This window comes from Sesamum indicum, linkage group LG4 (assembly GCF_000512975.1).
Source record: "Sesamum indicum cultivar Zhongzhi No. 13 linkage group LG4, S_indicum_v1.0, whole genome shotgun sequence".
Taxonomy (NCBI): Eukaryota; Viridiplantae; Streptophyta; class Magnoliopsida; order Lamiales; family Pedaliaceae; genus Sesamum; species Sesamum indicum.
Genome location: NC_026148.1, coordinates 15,097,119 through 15,115,402, shown reverse-complemented (window position 1 = coordinate 15,115,402; position 18,284 = coordinate 15,097,119). Strand labels below are relative to the sequence as shown.

Here is an 18,284-nt window from a genome sequence, read left to right as displayed (position 1 = left end):
AGAGAATGTACTTCTATATGCATCGCTCAACATATAAGGAAGTTCAATTATAACATGTCATCATACTCGCAGAGTTTCTAATCTATATGTCTCAAATAGGTAAAACATGAAGAACTATAAGAAATTGACAGAAAATGTCCAATGGTAACAGATTTAGTGTTTCAGTGTAATCTCCAAGGTTCCAAGTTTAAGGCATAATCACAGATTTACAGTTAAAAAGAAGAGGTCATTTCAATGGGATGCAAAAAGATCACACCTAATGCGTCTCTGTGAAAAATTCGTCAGATAAAGAAAAGATAGAAAAGAAAAGGGATGAATTGGGAAGTCAATGGATTTCCATGTACATGAAATTTTGGAAAAGGAATAGGTGGATCAACATTAGAAGAAACTATGACGGTTAAAGCAGAAATATATCTGGAAAAGTTAGTAATGTTCAAATGCTGTGTAAAGCAAGGCTTACCTCATCAGCAAGTTCTATAAGAGTAACATCTGATTTTTCACATTTACTCTTCAAGAAGGTGTTTTCCTTTTTGAGTTCTTTTATTGATTTTGCCATCTGGTTTCAAGCACATACAGGAGCGTAAGTTGTCTAACAAATAAATAAAATATGCAGATGAAAATCTCTATAAAACTAGGCATTATCACTGTACCTTCTCAATTTCTTGCTTAAATGTTTCAAAAACCTCATTGCTTTTCAATAATGCTTCCTGCAAAAGAAAGAAAAACACGGGAGCAAGAATCAGCAGTATATGTTACGTAATCAATCATGCACCAGAGTGCGTTAACAATAATAAAAAAATGAAAAGAATAAGATGATAATAGCAACCGAGATGTTAACTTAACCTTCTATTCTTCACTATTTTTCTAGCAGTGTATTCAGTCAAACACAGATATGAGACATTCATGAAAGTGCCACACTACGTTTAACAGATCAATGAGCAAATAATATAGTGAATTTACAGATTCTTTGGATGGGTATCAATTTAGGTTTTAGAATAAATTAAACGTGTCAGTTTTACATTTAGAAGTCCAAATTATCATTTCACTAAAGCAGATGACATGACATTAATAAATCCAATTCCACAACCACCAATGAGAAACTACTTGCATTATGTTTCTGAAACTGCTGAAGTGAAAAGTCTTTATTTTTTTGTAAATGCAGAACATTATGGATCACCAATTCTGCCAGAGTTCAAAGTTAAAACATCTGAAGACATATTCTTGTCTGGTTGACACCTTCAGTTAGAGCTTTAATAATCAAAATTATATTAACGAAGTTTTTGATTTGTACTCAATTTCTTAGGACAATCAAGGTGTGTAATCTAGAAATTGATTTCCATTCACCTAAAAGAACAAAAAACAAACATCAATTGTGCACATCCTGTTTATAGAATTTATTCAGCATACGCAGACCTGGAACTGTTGGAACTTTTCACCATCAGCTGTTAATTGCAACCTCAAATTCTTTTCAGTTGCTAAAAGTTGTGCCACTTGTTCTGCATATAGTTTCATCTGGGACTGCTCCTGCTTCAATTTCTCTTCATGTTGCTGAAGTTTCAAATCAGCAAGCTGAAGTTCAAGTGTTTTCTGTTTCAGCTGCAAAACCAAATGGTAGAAAGTTCAACATCCGAACCAAACTCAATAGATAATTAGAACTTTTTCAAATAAGCGGAACCTCTATGTTATGAGAGATGCCTACCTGTTGTGCATGTTGTTGCTCAGAAAGAGCATATTGATCAACAAGTTGTTTTAACTTGGTCTTTAACCTGAAGTTAGAGAATTTTGTACATCATAGAAAAGTGGTAAATATGCCAATAACATCTGTTTAGAAATCCATTATCTTTTGCTGTTTTTCTCACAAACTCTATAAAGTGTACATAATTTTCTATTTTAATCAATTTTTCCATCCACAGTTATTTGTAATAGGAACAGATAGATCCTGTACCAGAAATAAAATATCAAACGATGCGTCCAACTAATATAATTCACTAGATAAGACCTGGAGTACCAAGGTTCTAAGATTGTTTATCACACAACTGAAATCACAAAGGTTGGTCCAAAAGATTGCAGATAAGACTAACATGACATTTGGGACCGGTGTAAAACAAAACGAGAGAGAGGAGAGCAGCAAATTCAACTGTGTGCCAAGAGATGTTGGGCAAAAGTTGCACAATAGAGATAAGTTTTGACCATATATTATGACTCCATGCAAATGGGCCATAACTGATGTAATGCATTCATTCAGGTTCATAAATTGTTAAAGACAGATGCACTCTGGGATGCAGTAGTCACGGCTTTCAGATGGAACTTTACTGACAACTGATTATCCAAGACAAAGAACAATAACCTCCCTATGTATTATGCAACAGATCAATCTACATTAAGTGCTAAACAGGAAAGTGGGAAATGTCAAGGGTCTGTTCTCCTACAGGGGTTTTTCTGATTAAAAAGAAATCAAAACTTAAGCAGTTTAGTCCACTCCACTCTGCGTAATAGCAAAACCATAAGAAGTTTTCATTGCAACAGTATAGTCAACAGTGACAAGGTCTTAAACAATCACATGAAGTGAGATCGTCCAGGATTTTCTTACATCTCATTCTCTTTTAGCTGAGATATGCATTCATCTTTCTGCTCCTCCAGCTTACTGCTTACTTCCTACAATAGAGTGGGGAAAACATAAACACAAAAGAGAAGAAAATGGCTAACCATGGTTCAGGGAAAGTCTTAGTTAGTTGGGTGCTACAAGAAGAAGATACAAAATTATGCAATAACAAGCTACCCAATTCAACTAATACCATTCCTGTGGCAATCAGGGGAGCAAGCCATAAAGCCAAGATCCTAATAATCCAAAATAGAAATCCTGCTGGTAATTCATCATTTGGTCACTTGTGGCTTGAGATCCAAACATCTTACACACACACCTCCAAGAAAATCTATTCAACTTAACACTCCTAATTATTATCTGGTGCAATTATTTTAGGCTGGTGCATTGACAACATGAAATATGGTGAGGAGTACATTCTTCATTCAACATTTGAATCCAATCTGGTATTGTATGCAGACACTAGTAATGACATAGAAGAGCTTTGCAACACAACCAATGAATAATGCCACTAAAAGAAGTCAGTCTTAATAAGGATAAGAGAAGAGGTTCATACGGGGAAGGGGCAGCAACTAACAACTACAACGAAGTTGGGCGACATTAAAAATTTAGAACAGTGTCGTAGGAACTTCTAATTTGATTTACAAGTTCTCAAACATTCCCTCCCTCTAGTATCGAATAGTACAAAGTTCATTAAGAACAGGATACACAGCTTGCTCTATACAGATTGTGTATGCTCTTTATGATATAAACTAAGCCTGCCAATATTGCTGCCACAAGTCAAAGCCATCCCTATGATTTCTCCGCTCACCTATCTAAAAGATAACCACACTTTTAATGCTTAATGCATCGCAGTTGATGCATTACCTTTTCAAGGTGGCATATATGTGCTCACACTTGTCCCCCACTCCCCCTCCTTATGGACAAATATGTCCAGCTATTTCAGGGTCATACTAATTCAAGGTTTAAAGGTACAAAATGTTAACTGAAGCACTATTGTTGCCCATATTAAAAACCTAGACATACTTGTCAAGACAAAGAAAAAGTGGACATGTTTATGCCGATGAATACAAAACAATAAAGATGTTGGAGATTGTACTGGAACTGATAGTGATCCAATAACCAAAACGTAAGGAATGACAAAACAGAATTTAAAAATACATTATCAACTGATCAAAATATGATAACCTTAATGGCATCTTGGAACTTGTTTGACAGATCTAATCTCAAATTTTGACCCTCTGTTGACACTCGTTTACATTCATCCTGAAATAAACAAGGAATCAGTGATTAGAAAGGACAAAACTATCACCAACATGAAATTGTGCATTGGGATAAACAAGGAACCAGTGACTTAAAGGCCACCTAATACCAAAACATTGGCAAACATTAGGAAAATACAGATTATAGTCCAGATGTAAAGCAGTCAACTACATCTTCATTCCTAATATTAACACTAGTTAACAAGTATATTGGAAAAAAGCCAACATGAATAAAAAAATGTTCTAATTTGAATACATAAAATAAGAAGACTACTTGTACCTTCACATGCACCTATAGGGTCATAATAGATTGACAAACATGGAGAGAGGGACCCAAAGGTTTCCCAATTTTTTGATGATATTACTTGTATGATATGCAATCCAGTCTGATAATATAGGAAAGTATAAGATGAAGCAGAATCTGAAGAAGCCAAGGAATACCATTAACAATTTATTTTGACGTTGTAACTCCCGGCACAATGACTCAAGTTTATCTCTAACAGCAACAGCTGCAGAATAGAGGAATAGACCGGTTAAATAAAGCAATTTTCCCTGATATTACATCAAAATGCAGGAGTTTACTCCATTCAAGAACAAATATGATGGTCTACTAAGCTCATTTGGAAAAAAATTAAGTAAAATATGTCCAGCTATCAGCCGTGATACTAAGCATGCATAATATTTCACAATACAGTAGATGGAAATTATCAGGGGAAAAGTACAAATTACAAGGTTAAATTGGTCAGCTCTTTGAAATACAGAATCATTAAAACAAAAAAAACATGTAAGAAGAACCAAACTTACTCAAATCAAATAAAAAACCTACCAGAATCTCTCTCAGCAATTACTTGTTGATACTTCAAAGTGAACTCCAAAAACTCCTTCTCTGACTTGAAGGTACGCTTTACATTTTTACGCTTCACTTCAGGGGCCTCCTGGGAAAATACATTACCCATAAACAGCATGAAGTATTTGATTTTAACAAATTGTGCTGCATAAAAGAATTTCATGCGATATTGTGATTGTTTCAAACTACAGTAGCATTCTCTTAAGAAGGATCCAGAAGTACGAATTGATAATTATGAACACCATTCATATAATATTTTTAAATTACAGCAAAAGAGGAACAAAGATAATGTTAACCATAAAAACCTACTTATATACTTGTTTTTCTACGCCAATTAATTACTAATACCTTTTTGTTGTTTTCAGCACTTCCAGCCCCTGAAATCTCCCCTAAAGCAACCGTTTGTAATTCTACGCCTTCAGTAGCTTCAGAAATAGATGAAGTAAAGTGAAAATTAGTGAAGCTATAATAGCAAGGAAAAAATTTCAAGCAGTAAATCTTTGTAAGCCACCATGCAGGTCCATCATAGAAATGAAAACAAACATCAGCAACTTAATAGGCAAGTGCTAAAATAATCACCAGATATGCTTTACAAGTACCAGCATAAAACCATATTCCGAAAGCTACTATATGGATTCTGAATCAGCTCCCGCACCAAAGAAGTTAAACATGGCCATAATCAACTGTAGAACTTTCCATTGAGATGAGTGGCAAAGATCAATCAAGATACCTCACAAACTTTCAGAGCTGCAAAGCTCAATAAGTCACAACTAACACATAATTTTCTAATGAATTATGAAACACTACTTTAGCGACAATAGGATCTTTTTGACAGTGTGAGCCAGTTACAACTATGCAAGAAAGAGGTGGTATACACTTTGGCCAGACACAACTATCCAAAAAGGTGATGGTATACACTAACTGACTAACTGGAACAGAATGTTGTCATAATCAGTGTAACATATAGAAAGAATGGACAACGAGAGTTATGATATGGCCTAGTTGTCTTGTAGAATAGAACACCTTCTACCCTGATTTAAAGCAGTGAGCAGAAACCACCTCCACTCTCACTTGCGAAGAGGCCATCTTTTCCATGTATTGAGGCATTTTGTAGCTCAAAAAGTTAATTTAGTATGCAGACAAAAGGTTGTTCTGTATTTAAAGATTTACTTGATGCCACCTTAGTACATATACAAGTGGGCTCTACAACTTCTGCAGACACTATTACTTGTCACATGGCCTTTTTAGATGTGGGGAAGAAAGAAAAAATATTATAACTATTAAAAAAAGAAAAAGAAAACAGAATAGCAGAATTTGAAAAAAAATCGAGGGCAGACAGTATAACTAATTGATCAAAAGTCCGTTAGAGTTCTCCAATTGCAATATTTTGGTCGACCATCTATACCTTATCTATAGAACTTTCTTCTCCGCATGCCTTCCATTGGAGACATGGGATGTCATAACTGAAAAAGTCTTCATTCAATTCCCATGCATTCTAGCCCATTACAATTTCAAGAATCAATTTACATGCAGCAAACGGCAAAGCCACAAGAATATATTTCAGCACAGTCAATGCCAGGATGTAAACGAAACTTTCCACTAAACCCCCACATCCTATATCTATGACATTCATAATTCAAGTCGACCATGTAAAACTATACCAAAATCATCTCAAGAAGCCACTTAAAAACTGCATCAAACAAAAAACTTTACAAAAGCAAATAAATAAGAAACATTACATTTCTGTTTAACATGTCCTTCACCAGGAGCTGCGATAACATTTGCCATAGCCGTTGATTGACTTCGATCCCCCGCATTCTCAACTAATTTACTCGAAGACGAACCGCCATCTCCTATGACAACTTCGGGCAGTGAATCGGGCTCCAGTAATTTTTCTTCCTTATAATCCGTCACCGACTCCTTCAATGGCTCCGCAGAAGAGGATTCGACAAACCCATCAGGCAACGAGTCCGCTTCTGGAAGCTGATTCACCTCCGGGTTCGGGTTCTCCATTTTCACCTGCATATTCCAACAAGCCCTCAGCTCTGGAGATAACGAAAAAACATATTTTCTCTCACATTGCTATACATTTGATGAAGAGAATTTGAAACCCTAACCGTACATATGAAATTATACGCATAATACACACGCACGGATTAGATATACGTACAGTGACGAGGTCTGTAGGTATCAGAGAGATTCGGAATTGGGAAGAAGGATAAAGAGAAGAGTGGGAAGAACAGAGGCGTTTAGATCTGGGAATTGGGTCTAATTTGGGTTTGCTATAGTTGAGTCTGTGCAGTGGGACGGTGATATTATGCTTATGGACATGATCTTGGAGTTTTTGTTTGTTTTGTTAACGGTGTCTGCAGTGGTATAGCAAGAAAGAAAAGAAGATCTGGGAATTGGGGAGAAAGAGAAAAAACAGGAAATGAGAAGAGTGGGAAAGAGATTGGGGTTTTAAAATTTAGAGTTGTCTGAAAGAAAGAGAAAGTGTATTTTTTTTTTAATAAAATTGTTGGTGAGATTTAAAATTATTGGGTTGTATACTTTTTTAATAAAATTATATTGTTGTAAGTTAATAATATTAAATATTAGTATATTAATTATAAAAATATCAATCATATGGTATAATATTTAATTTATTGTTATAAATATAAATTACTAACTAGTTTAGTAATATAATTCATAAAAATTTAGAATATATATCAAATTAGCAAAATACTTGCATATGATTTTGTATATTTAACTAAACATAAGTTATTTTTAAAAGTTGTTGATCTCACTATATAAAAAAAATTAAGAGACGAATTATTTAATTGAAGTATAGAATTGTAATTGATCTCATTGTATATATAATAAATTAATAGTAAGATTTCAGCAGCGTGGAGGGTCTATTTTTGATAGATTTGGTGCGTATAGTTGAAATGGCAAGCATAGGTAGAGCACGCTAGGGAAGGGTAGGGCGTAGGATCACGCTCGGGATCTGAGCAGTTTGTAAAAGGCCAGGTTTCAAATGACAATGCCTAGGTGGATAGCAAGGATGCGGCAGTAGAGGGCAGTGAGCAGTGGAGGTGCAGGGGTAGCATGCGGTGGAAAATGAGAGTGGTGATGGTGGAATGTTGCAAGGTTTGAATCAGATAGATTTGGTGTCGTCTACATTCTAGGGGCCTAGATAGGATTTGTCAATGCAAGTGGTTAATTCGGAGGCTTAAAATGAAAATGGTCATGAGCTTGGTTTAGTTCAAGTTCCAGTGTTTGTGGCTTGGGGACTCATGGAGCAGAAACCGCGGGGGAAGCAAGGCCAAAGAGGCACGGTGGGGTCCAAGGTGGGTGGGGGTCAGAAGAGATGCCGCGGTATTAATATCATAGAAACAAGCCCTGAGGGTGAGCATGCTAGTAAAAGAAGGATCCTAAAAACTGAAGAGATCCCATTCCTTTCTGCCGCAGCCTTCGCTGACAGCCATGGAAAATCTTAGCCTGGAACTGTCAAGGGTTGGGAGCCCCTTGGACAGTTCGGATGTTGCGAGAGCTAGTAGGGGTTCCTTCAAAAGGCAAAAGTAGGGATTTGCTGCTATTGTGGCGGAAAGATGTGGATGTGTAGATCCAGTCCTTTTCAGCTCATCATATTAATGCAATGGTGCAAGAGGAAGTAGAGTTGGCGCGGTGGCGTTTCTCAGGATTTTATGGGCTTTTAGAGGTTGCAAAATGGAAATTCGTGTGGTCTCTCTTGCGTCAGTTAAGTAGACAATCATACAGACCTTGGCTCTGCATGGGTGATTTTAATGAGATTTTGAGCCAGTGGGAGAAGCAGGCCATTAATACACGAGCTCCATGGCAAATTACGGCATTTAGAGAGTGTTTATCAGATTGTAATCTCCATGATTTAGGGTATTGTAGGACGTGGTTCACATGGTGCAATTAGAGGGAGACTCCAAGAATAGTCTGTGAGCATTTGGACCGTGCTTGTTGCAATGAGGGGTGGACGTCTTTGTTTCCAGCAGCGGTTGTTTCTCACATTCACGAGGCTCGCTCGGACCACGTCGCACTACTTCTAACCTCGGACGGGAATCCTAGAAGGGGGAACAAACAATAACAGAATCGTCTCCGGTTCGAGACTGCCTGGTTGTGTTCAAAGGATTGTAAGGGGGTGATCAAGAAGGATTGTTCAAAGGATTGTAAGCAGCCGAATGTGTCAGAGGAGATGAACTTGGATCTGTTTCGCCCATTCACTTCTGAAGAGGTCAATTAAGCACTTAATCCAATGCAACCTCTTAATTCTCCTGGACCTAATGGTATGTCCCCGGTCTTTTTCTAGAAATTTTGGTCTATTGTGGTGATGCATGCAATTTTAGCACAGGGCCAAAGTTCTTGAATCTTGATGTTGGATTTGGGCTAATTGAGTGAAAGCTCTTGAGAAAAAGGACCTGCAAACCAACACGTTAGCACGCCGATACTTAAGTTACTCCTGGATTTAAGAATAAATAAATATAGGAATAAATTATAACGAGAAATTGTGATTGAAATAAGAATTTCACAAGTAAGAACACGAACTTTAGAATGTTAGAGTGGCAGTGAGAGAGTTTTCCGAAGGTGGAAAGAGGGGGGGCCTCCCTGTTGAGGGTAGCCCTTGTATTTATAGAGAAATTCCTATATGGCAAGAGTCTCATGCTGTGCGTCTGGCGAGGGAGGCAGGAAAAGGTTGCATCTTATCTGTTTCTTGAACAGCAAGTCTTTGAATAAGGTAGGACTCCTTCATGAAAACTCCTGCCTCGCAAGGAGTCCTCTTGTGTGATTACTCTAGCTTCTTGAGGGCACCTTTATTCCTTCGGGCTGGCTTGTAAGGTAGCGGCAGGCCTTTGGACTAGGCCTCCTTCTTGGACCAGGCTTGATAAGGTAGGCTTCATCTTTGGATTGACTTTGGTATGGGGGGCTCCCTCTTGGCTGAGCCTAGTGGGCCTCCCTTTTGGGCCGAACCATATTGTAGGGTGCCCCCTTCTAGGGTTAAACCCAGCACCTGACTGGGCTGACACTCTCCCGGGCTGGCGGGTCTATGCTTGGGCTTGACATTTCTTCTTGGGCCAATCCCTTTTGGGCTATACTCATCATGTGGGTTCTTCAAATATTTAATCAACATATTCTTAAAGTTGCATTAAATCATGCGCACATTGTGCTTCTCCCCAAATGTTTCATCCAGAGGTTGTTTCTGGCTTCCGCCTTAACTCTCTTAGTAACGTAGTATACAAATTAACCTCAATTGCGAATTGGCTTAAGCCCCTTCTTGATAATTTATTTCATATATGCAATCAGCCTTTGTCATGGGCCTCTTGATTCTCGATAATGTCCTTATTGCTTATGAGGTCAATCATTACCTCACCCACAAGTATCAAGGTAACACCGGTCATGTGTCTCAATAAAGCCTACGACCGTGTGGAATAGATTTTTCTTGAACGAGTGCTCCTTTTATTAGGATGTAATTCTCTCTTTGTGGCACTAATTATGTTGTGTGTCACTTCAATGTCTTTTTCATTTATGCTTAATGGAATACCTTTCAGTTATTTGCAACTGGGAAGAGGTCTTCATCAAGGAGATCCCCTATCCCATATTTGTTTCTTTTTTCTGCAGAGACATTCAGTGGCATGGTGCGTAGGGCTGAGGAGGAGGGGTTAGTGTGTGCCGCAATGGACAATGGGTGACTTACTTATTATTTGCAGATGATACGTTGATTTTCTGTGATGCTAATCGAGAAGAACTTCAAATTTATTAGCGGTTTGCTGGCTAAAGTTGAAAGTGGATTGGGGCTACAAGTGAAATATCAAAAAATTGTGGTGGTGTTTAGTAGGAACATTCCTTTACAAGTTCAGGAGGAATTGGCAGAGTTAGATGCGGTGGTGGGAATTGCTAAGCATGAGAAATATCTAGGCTGACTCGCCATTATTGGCCGATCAAAACAAGAAGTGTTCGTGGGTATTAAGGGGGGTTTGGCAGCGCCTACAAGGTTGGATGTTTAAACGTCTATCCCAAGCAGGCAGTGTAGTGTTGATTCAGTCAGTCATCCAATCTATTCCAGCCTATGTTATGAGTTGTGCTTTAATCGTGGAATCACTATTGTTTGAGTTAGAATCCATGGCTGCTAATTTTTTTCTAAGTCAGGATTGTAATCGGAAAATACATGGATCTCTTGGCCAACACTTTGTAAGAGTAAGGAGGACGAGGGACTTGGTTTCAACCAGCTCATATACTAGAATTTAGCCTTATTGTCGAAACAGGCTTGGCGCTTAGCAATTAATCCACAAAGCTTGGCGCATCTAGTCCTTCATGCCAAATATTTCCCCAATAGTGGTTTCTTCAATGCACAGGTAAACCCAAACCCTTCCTTCACTTGGCATTCAATTCTCATAGCAAGACCACTTCTGGTGGGTAGTGTTCAGTGGGAAATAGGATATAGCAGGTTGATTAATGTGATGGGCCATCCACGGTTGCCACGCCCTCCAACCTTCAAGCTAATTGCACGTCCGAGATCTTTACCCACTTCTGCCACTGTGTCATTGCTTCTTAAGGAGGATCGCAGCTGGAATCAAGAGTTGATTAAGGAAGAATTTGCGAGCTATGATGCGGAGTGCATCCTTCGAGTCACAACTAGAACTGTACCAAGTAATGACAAATAGATATGGAACTTCGGTGAAAAAGGGATTTTTTCTGTCCAGAACACGTACGAATGAGTGATGAGACAGGCTGAGGAAGCTGGTAATCATTTGCTGTGGCAAATTCTGGTGCTATGGGGAAAAAACATTTCATCTAGGAAACCAAGGTACCGCCCAAGGTTCGATTGTTCGCTTGGCATAGTTGCAAGGATGCCCTACGCACACAACTAAATCTCTTTTCCTAAGGGATTCATCTAGAAGGCAAATTGCCTTTGTTGTGATCAGGTGGAGGATGGGTTAGATCACGTCTTACGTTGTTGCTCATTTGTCGGATTGGTTTGGGCTCTGTCTAATTTGCCTTGAATGGTTATTTCGCGGGAAGATTTGTTTGTGGAGGATTGGATGCATTTCATTCATAGACGTGTAGGACCGAGGGGTTTCGAGTGTTTCTTAATCATTTCATGGCTCCTGTGGAGTAACCGTAATAGCATGATTTTTTATGATCGGGTTTTGGACGCTAAGGCTTTAGTCGATCAAGTGTTTAGATCTTTTCGATTGCTTGATTTTTAGATTAATTGTTTGAAAGCTTGTTCAGGTTGTTTTGATTAATTAGGTTCTTGTATGCATGAACAGTTTTTAACATGTGATAAAAACTTTCTTCGCTGGTTAAAAAAAAAAAAGAAACTATTATATAAAATTTTGACCAACTCATTTAATGATACATCTCATATTTATATATGTCTTAGTTGGATGATATTTTTATGTCAAAATACAATTTCTTCATGCACAACATTTATAAAATATTAAATATATTATACTGTTTTAAGAGCCATATTCACATACTCATTCCACAGTTAAATTTGACATAATTAACAAAAAAACAAAACTTATATCTAATTGTATAGAGAATTTGTAATGCATTGAAAACAAACCAATGGACTCATTGTATTTTATTATACCTCTAACCAATGGTGCACCATTAGCCATTAGAGAATTTAACTCCTATTTCAATAATAATACCAATATAATATATTATCACAATATATATAAAGTGATAATATATTAAATAAAATGAAGCTTGAAATTAGAAAAGCTGCACTGATAGAGTGTCACGACACTTGTTGCTGACTTAAAATCATGATTGCCTCCCTACGTGCAGGTTTTAGCGGCTCATATAATTCTAAGATAAAACCCCATTAGTTCTAACAGTGTCTCATTCCATGTGCACGACCATAAAAAGACAAAGAAACAGTCCACACTCACGTTGCCAAAACTCCAAAAGTACTTTGTGGGAGAATATGAAGTGTTTCCAAAAATTGATAAACTGTAAACACAAAATTGACTCTCTCGACGTGTCAAATGAAAAAAGCAAATAGCCATTTAAATAGTGGTAAAAATTTGACCGTTATAAAATATTAAATAACCTAATAAAAATCATAATATTTATAATAAATTCAGTTATAAATAGGCCGCATTAATATATAAAATATAACGGTCAAATACTTATCAAACCTTATAAAACCGCAATTAAATCATTATAATAATAGGTCATAAACCTTAAATAAATATCTAATTAAAACGACACATTCATTAAGTTAAGATAAAATGTTGAAAATAATGTGATAATATAAAAAAATTTAAAGCTTATTTCCAAAACCCTGAGTTCGTGGGTCGGCCGAGCCTCTGGTTTCCTTAGCTTTTCTGCAATTTTCTTGAAATTTTCTGGAAATAGAAAAGCGTGGAAGAGGTCTCGTTCTTGATGACTTTTTGGGTGAAAGATAACATTTTGGAGTTGTTTCAGAAACATCTGCGAGGCTGTGGCCAATTGTGCTGTGTTTCTTTGTCGGAGCCCCTCATTTTAGTTCTGGGCTTATTTGAAACCGGAGGGTGCTTTCTCGTAAACTGGGGTAATTTTCAATTTCGTCCTTGCACTTTAGTTGAAGTCTCAAACTAGCTCTTAAACTTTTCAATGTTACCAATTCAGTCCTTTTCCTTTTTTCTTTCTTTCAAATAATTGCGCTTTCCTCATTAAAACATTGAGCTATGATCAATTTTTGGGTAAATTATAGTTTATTCTCACATTAGAAAAAAAAATATTATTGACGACAATTTTAATAGTTATGGTTAAAAGCAATGGTAAATAACTATTATTAATTATAATTAAATAAAATCAATACAAAAAATAACTTTTCCATTATAAAAAAAATATTTTTCACGACTAACAGTCATGTAAAAATATTTGTCATGGCTTTTAGCCGTCCTTGCAAAACCACGGCCAACAATCATTGTGTGGTTGTAGTTAATAACTTTTGCTATGCTATTTTATCTAACCATGAAAATTAATTATGATTAAATATTATAATTCTTCTAGTGTCATGTGGTTTGGCCTGTGTAATACTTATTCCCTATATTTCAAAAACTATATTCGTCGAATGTTAAGATACCGCTGATATGTTGCTCGATTAATAATGACATGTCAACACATAATTATTGTTCTTAGGAGTGACGAGGGTTGTCGTAGCTTTTGAACATATTGTGCCAAAACATCCGTCATGAGATGTGTATAAATTGACCCCCTGAACTTTCGAGTATGAAAAAATCACCCAAAATTTCTTCTTCTTGTGTCTAAATTCTTTAAAAATTTGTTTGATTTTTTCCTTTTCGCTTTATTTTTAAGAAATATCAAAGAATTCCATAAATTTATGTCGTCATTCAAGAACAAGAAATGATTCAATAAAGATACTTGAATAAGGGCAATCAAATCTTGAAGTGGCCAATATGTTTCAAATCTTGCTAGGTCAAAAACTGAATTGACCAAGTTCTAAGGATGCAGGATGATTTTTTTTGTTTTAATCTTAATAATTTTATGGCTGATTTGGATCCAGATTAGTAATGACTTGACGCTATGAGTCGGGTAACACCCACTTGAGGTCTTCGAGTTAGATGATGAGTTGGCCTACCGTACAAATCATTAGGTTTGTTGGAGTGATCCCCAATTAAAACCTTCCAATGCATAAGTCAGAATTTGCTTAAGGTATAATAGGGTCGCAGAGCTAAAGATCTCATAGTAATTTATGGGGTAAATTACATTTTTGGTCCCATAAGTGGACCCGATTCCAATTTTAGTCCCATACTAAGTGCAATTCGCACATTTGGTCCCGTAAGTGGATTTTTTTCCAATTTCAATCCCAGTTGGGGATTTCCGTTAAACTTGACAGCTGCTGCCGATTGCCGTTAGGTCGTTTCTCATGTGAGTTGCATGTGAGAAATTTCACTTCATCTTACGCTGAATTAGAAGGAAAAGACCCAAATTTACAGCAGTCAAAAGCCCTAATTTTTTCCCCTTTTCACCTGCGCTTCTTCTTCTTCGTTCACCTGATCTTCTTCTTCGTTCACCGGCGCTTCTTCTTCGTTCGTTCACCTGCGCTTCTTCTTCGTTCACTGTTCCCTGCTTTGAAAAAAATCCTTTTTGCTGAGTTTTTTTTCTTTTGAAATACTATTGTTCCCTGCTTTGAAGGCAAGATTTTGGTGAGCAAAGTGTCGGCCATTGTTGAAGGCAAGGTTTTGGTGAGCGTGGGTAATTGACATGGCTATACGCGACCCCTCAGTTTTCGAAGCAATCCGGGTATTATAACCTTTGCCCTTGCACACATCGGCGGATCTTCCCAACGAAAAAAACCACATCCACTTCTTTTCTTCGTACACCCAAAAAACCTCCTACCTGGGATGTCGTCGGTCCATGAAGTGTTTAAAATCGCAAGCCTTCCACAATGACAAAAATTTTCTCTACTAGCAGCCATATTTTGTGAGATTTTTTTCTACTAAATGCAAGAGAAATGAAAAATTGGGAGTTAAATAGAAGGAAGAGGGGTATATTGTAATTTCCTACCAAATTGTTGATTTTCCCTCCAATTCTCCATGTTTTCCCTCTATTTACAACAGCACCTAACGGCAATCGGCAGCAGCTGTCAAGTTTAACGGAAATCCCCAACTGGGATTGAAATTGGAAAAAAAATCCACTTACGGGACCAAATGTGCGAATTGCCCTTAGTATGGGACTAAAATTGGAATTGGGTCCACTTGTGGGACCAAAAATATAATTTACCCTAATTTATGCATACTTGTGAAATGGGGTAACCTATATTATACCCTAATATTTTACATCAAATTACATCAACTATGAAAAATTTATACACTGATAACAGATAATTACATTTACACTTTTTGATCATCTATAGTTTGTTTGTATTAATTATTTATATTTTCTGAATAATTATATATACACATATTAGAAACTTCAATATCATTTAAACAAATCACACACGTACATTCCCCAAACACGTCAACATCATCACACAAACTACACTTGTTTTTTAGTTATCAGAGATGATTTCTATAATGATATAAAAAAATATGAATAATTTTGTGTAAACAGATCATAGGTTAGATGGTGTAATTTTATGCTATCAAATAAGGTTTAAACCTATTTTTGTTTATCAAACATAGATCACTATAAATGAAATAATAAGTTTAGTGAACATGTAGGGCATTTGGTCTAGTGGTATGATTCTCGCTTAGGGTGCGAGAGGTCCCGAGTTCAATTCTCGGAATGCCCCCTTCTTTTTTTTTATTTTTCCTTCTTGTTTTCTTTAAAGAGCTCTAAATTATAGCTAATGCTAAAACATACCAATATAGAATTATGTGAAATTATTAGTTGCACAATGCAAAAATTTCAAAACATATAATTTTTTTTTTGAGATATTATTTTTCAAAATTAGATTTATTACTATAAATAAAAGAAAAATATAAATATATTATTAACTAATGAGCTTGTCTGACAAATAAATAGAACCCAAGAAATAATATTAAAATCCTTTGTTTTATATCTATTTTAATTTACCCCATGAAACTTTAGAAGTTTCATTTTTAATTATTTCCCTATATTTTTGCAAATACATAAAAAGGGCATGAAATACTATTTGATTTTATATAATTGCTTATATTAAAAATTATAGTACATATATATCAACCCATCATAAGTGAATGAGGGTTTAAAACTACAATTAATTTAATCTACTAATTATATTAGAAAATATTATAAATACCCCCTTCATATTTTATTACAACTATTTTCTATTTACGACGACTCTTGCTCTTGGATTTTATTTTAAAATATTTAATAAATTTCTACATTTTATAAATCATATAAATAGATATTTTTGCGTTTTGATGAAAAACATTAATTATATGAAGGGTACGTAAAACGTAAATACCAACAAAATCGTGATAGTACTATTTTTGTCTATTGGATATTAACATTAAAGAGATTATAAAATTCTAAATGTTTTATTTTGATATTTTATAAGTTTTTCAGGAAAAAAAATATTAGTAAATAGTTTTATTAAATTTATATATTCTCAAACATTTTATAAAATATTTTGAAAAATTTTGTAAGTGTAGCCAAATACCCTCTCACTTGAGTATCGAAGAGTTATTACTTGATAAAATTCCTACACATGCTTCTAATGTATGCCATTTTTATTGATTAGGCATTAAATACAACTAAACTTAAGGTACTTAAAATTGGTGGGAAATTGATAATCGTCATTTTATTTACTTAAAATTGAAAAAAAAAATAATTTCGATTTTGGATCGAATGATCGCCTTCGACTCCTCAATTCGATCAATGAAAAGCAACATAATGATGGGTTTTAAGAGTTTTTCTTAAATAAAGCACTTAGATTATCAAGTCAGTAAAGTGATTTATCTCGAAAAATCTAACCCAAAGTCATACCATTAAAGAAGAAATGAAGCCCTATTCGTAAGTTAGGGTCATTGGTACGATACCTCAGTGAATGCGTCTAAATTGGGCCATGTGCCTAACAATCAAGGGTCGTAGGATCAGGTCCAAAAGATAAAACACAAATTCTTGGTCTTATATAAGTGTTTCTTAACTTGTTTTGTGTAATTTAGTGAAGTTATAGTTCCCCCACCCCCCACCCCCCACCCATATCAAATTCAATTTCCAAGAAACAAAAACATAGTAAAAACTTCTAGATTTATTTAATTCTTTTTTTTTTTTTTGGTGTGTGTATGTGTGAGAAAAAACTTCTAGATTATGAAATGACATGAATTTCAAAAATGTCAATAGAAAAATCATGTCATAGGTATTATTGTATTAATTAGGGATAATTACACTATCTTTCCATGAGATTTTGTGTAATTACACATAAATTTTATGTGGTCTGAAATTACATCTAGAAATTTTTAATGTTTGCTTCCTTCTAACAAATAAGTCTCTTTGTTAGTAAAAATTCATCGAATTTATTGATATTAATAAAAAAAATCAAATAAAATTCCATATTTTATCCTCGATGGACTTATTATTGATTTATTGCAAGTCAAAATAATTTTTTTATAATAAAAATTACCCTTAAAAGGTATATATTTATCATTATATTGATAGTTTAGTTAGGAAAAAATTATTTAACCTCCAGTAAGTTACTAATAAGTCAATGGAGGGTAAAAAATCTATTTTTATTCAGATATTTCGTTAATATCAACAAATTCAGTGATCTTTCACTAATGAATGGACTTATTTGTTAAACAAAAGCAAACATCAAGAATAATAAATATAATTTTTCAAATCATAAAAAAATTATGTGTAATTATACCAAATCTTATAATAGAGAAATGTAATTATCCCTTTTAACTAATGGGAAAGTCAAATGGGTGGGTCCCCTATTTTTTACAATATTGACACAAACCAAGGACTGGTGCGTAAATAATGGTGTAATTAGGTTGGAGTTCTAGAAAACACTTATTTGATTTTGTTGACTCTCTCTCTCTCTCTCTTTCTCCCTTCTTTTCTTTTTCCTCTTTTTTTTTTTTTTTTTTTTTTTTTGGATCTTCTAGTAAGTCTCACACTA

General features: G+C 35.3%; 1 protein-coding gene and 1 non-coding gene across 3 annotated transcripts in view; one reads left to right on the top strand and one right to left on the bottom strand.

Annotated features, from left to right (window-relative positions):
* LOC105161104 (alpha-taxilin) overlaps positions 1-7,163 on the bottom strand; it is a 7,789-nt gene extending 626 nt beyond the window's left edge. The window contains exons 1-11 of one of the 2 annotated variants that reach the window (XM_011078690.2): positions 6,834-7,163; positions 6,451-6,730; positions 5,060-5,136; positions 4,691-4,799; positions 4,306-4,373; positions 3,791-3,868; positions 2,591-2,655; positions 1,700-1,766; positions 1,414-1,596; positions 651-707; positions 461-556 (exon numbers count right to left, since the gene is read on the bottom strand). In XM_011078690.2, the coding sequence (XP_011076992.1) occupies positions 461-556; positions 651-707; positions 1,414-1,596; positions 1,700-1,766; positions 2,591-2,655; positions 3,791-3,868; positions 4,306-4,373; positions 4,691-4,799; positions 5,060-5,136; positions 6,451-6,730; positions 6,834-6,851 (1,098 nt within the window). In that variant the 5' untranslated portion in view covers positions 6,852-7,163. The remainder of the gene's footprint in view (positions 1-460; positions 557-650; positions 708-1,413; positions 1,597-1,699; positions 1,767-2,590; positions 2,656-3,790; positions 3,869-4,305; positions 4,374-4,690; positions 4,800-5,059; positions 5,137-6,450; positions 6,731-6,833) is intronic. The other variant, XM_011078691.2, reaches the window with a different exon arrangement.
* Positions 15,900-15,971, top strand: TRNAP-AGG. The gene has a single exon. It is a non-coding gene; the product is annotated as a tRNA-Pro (tRNA).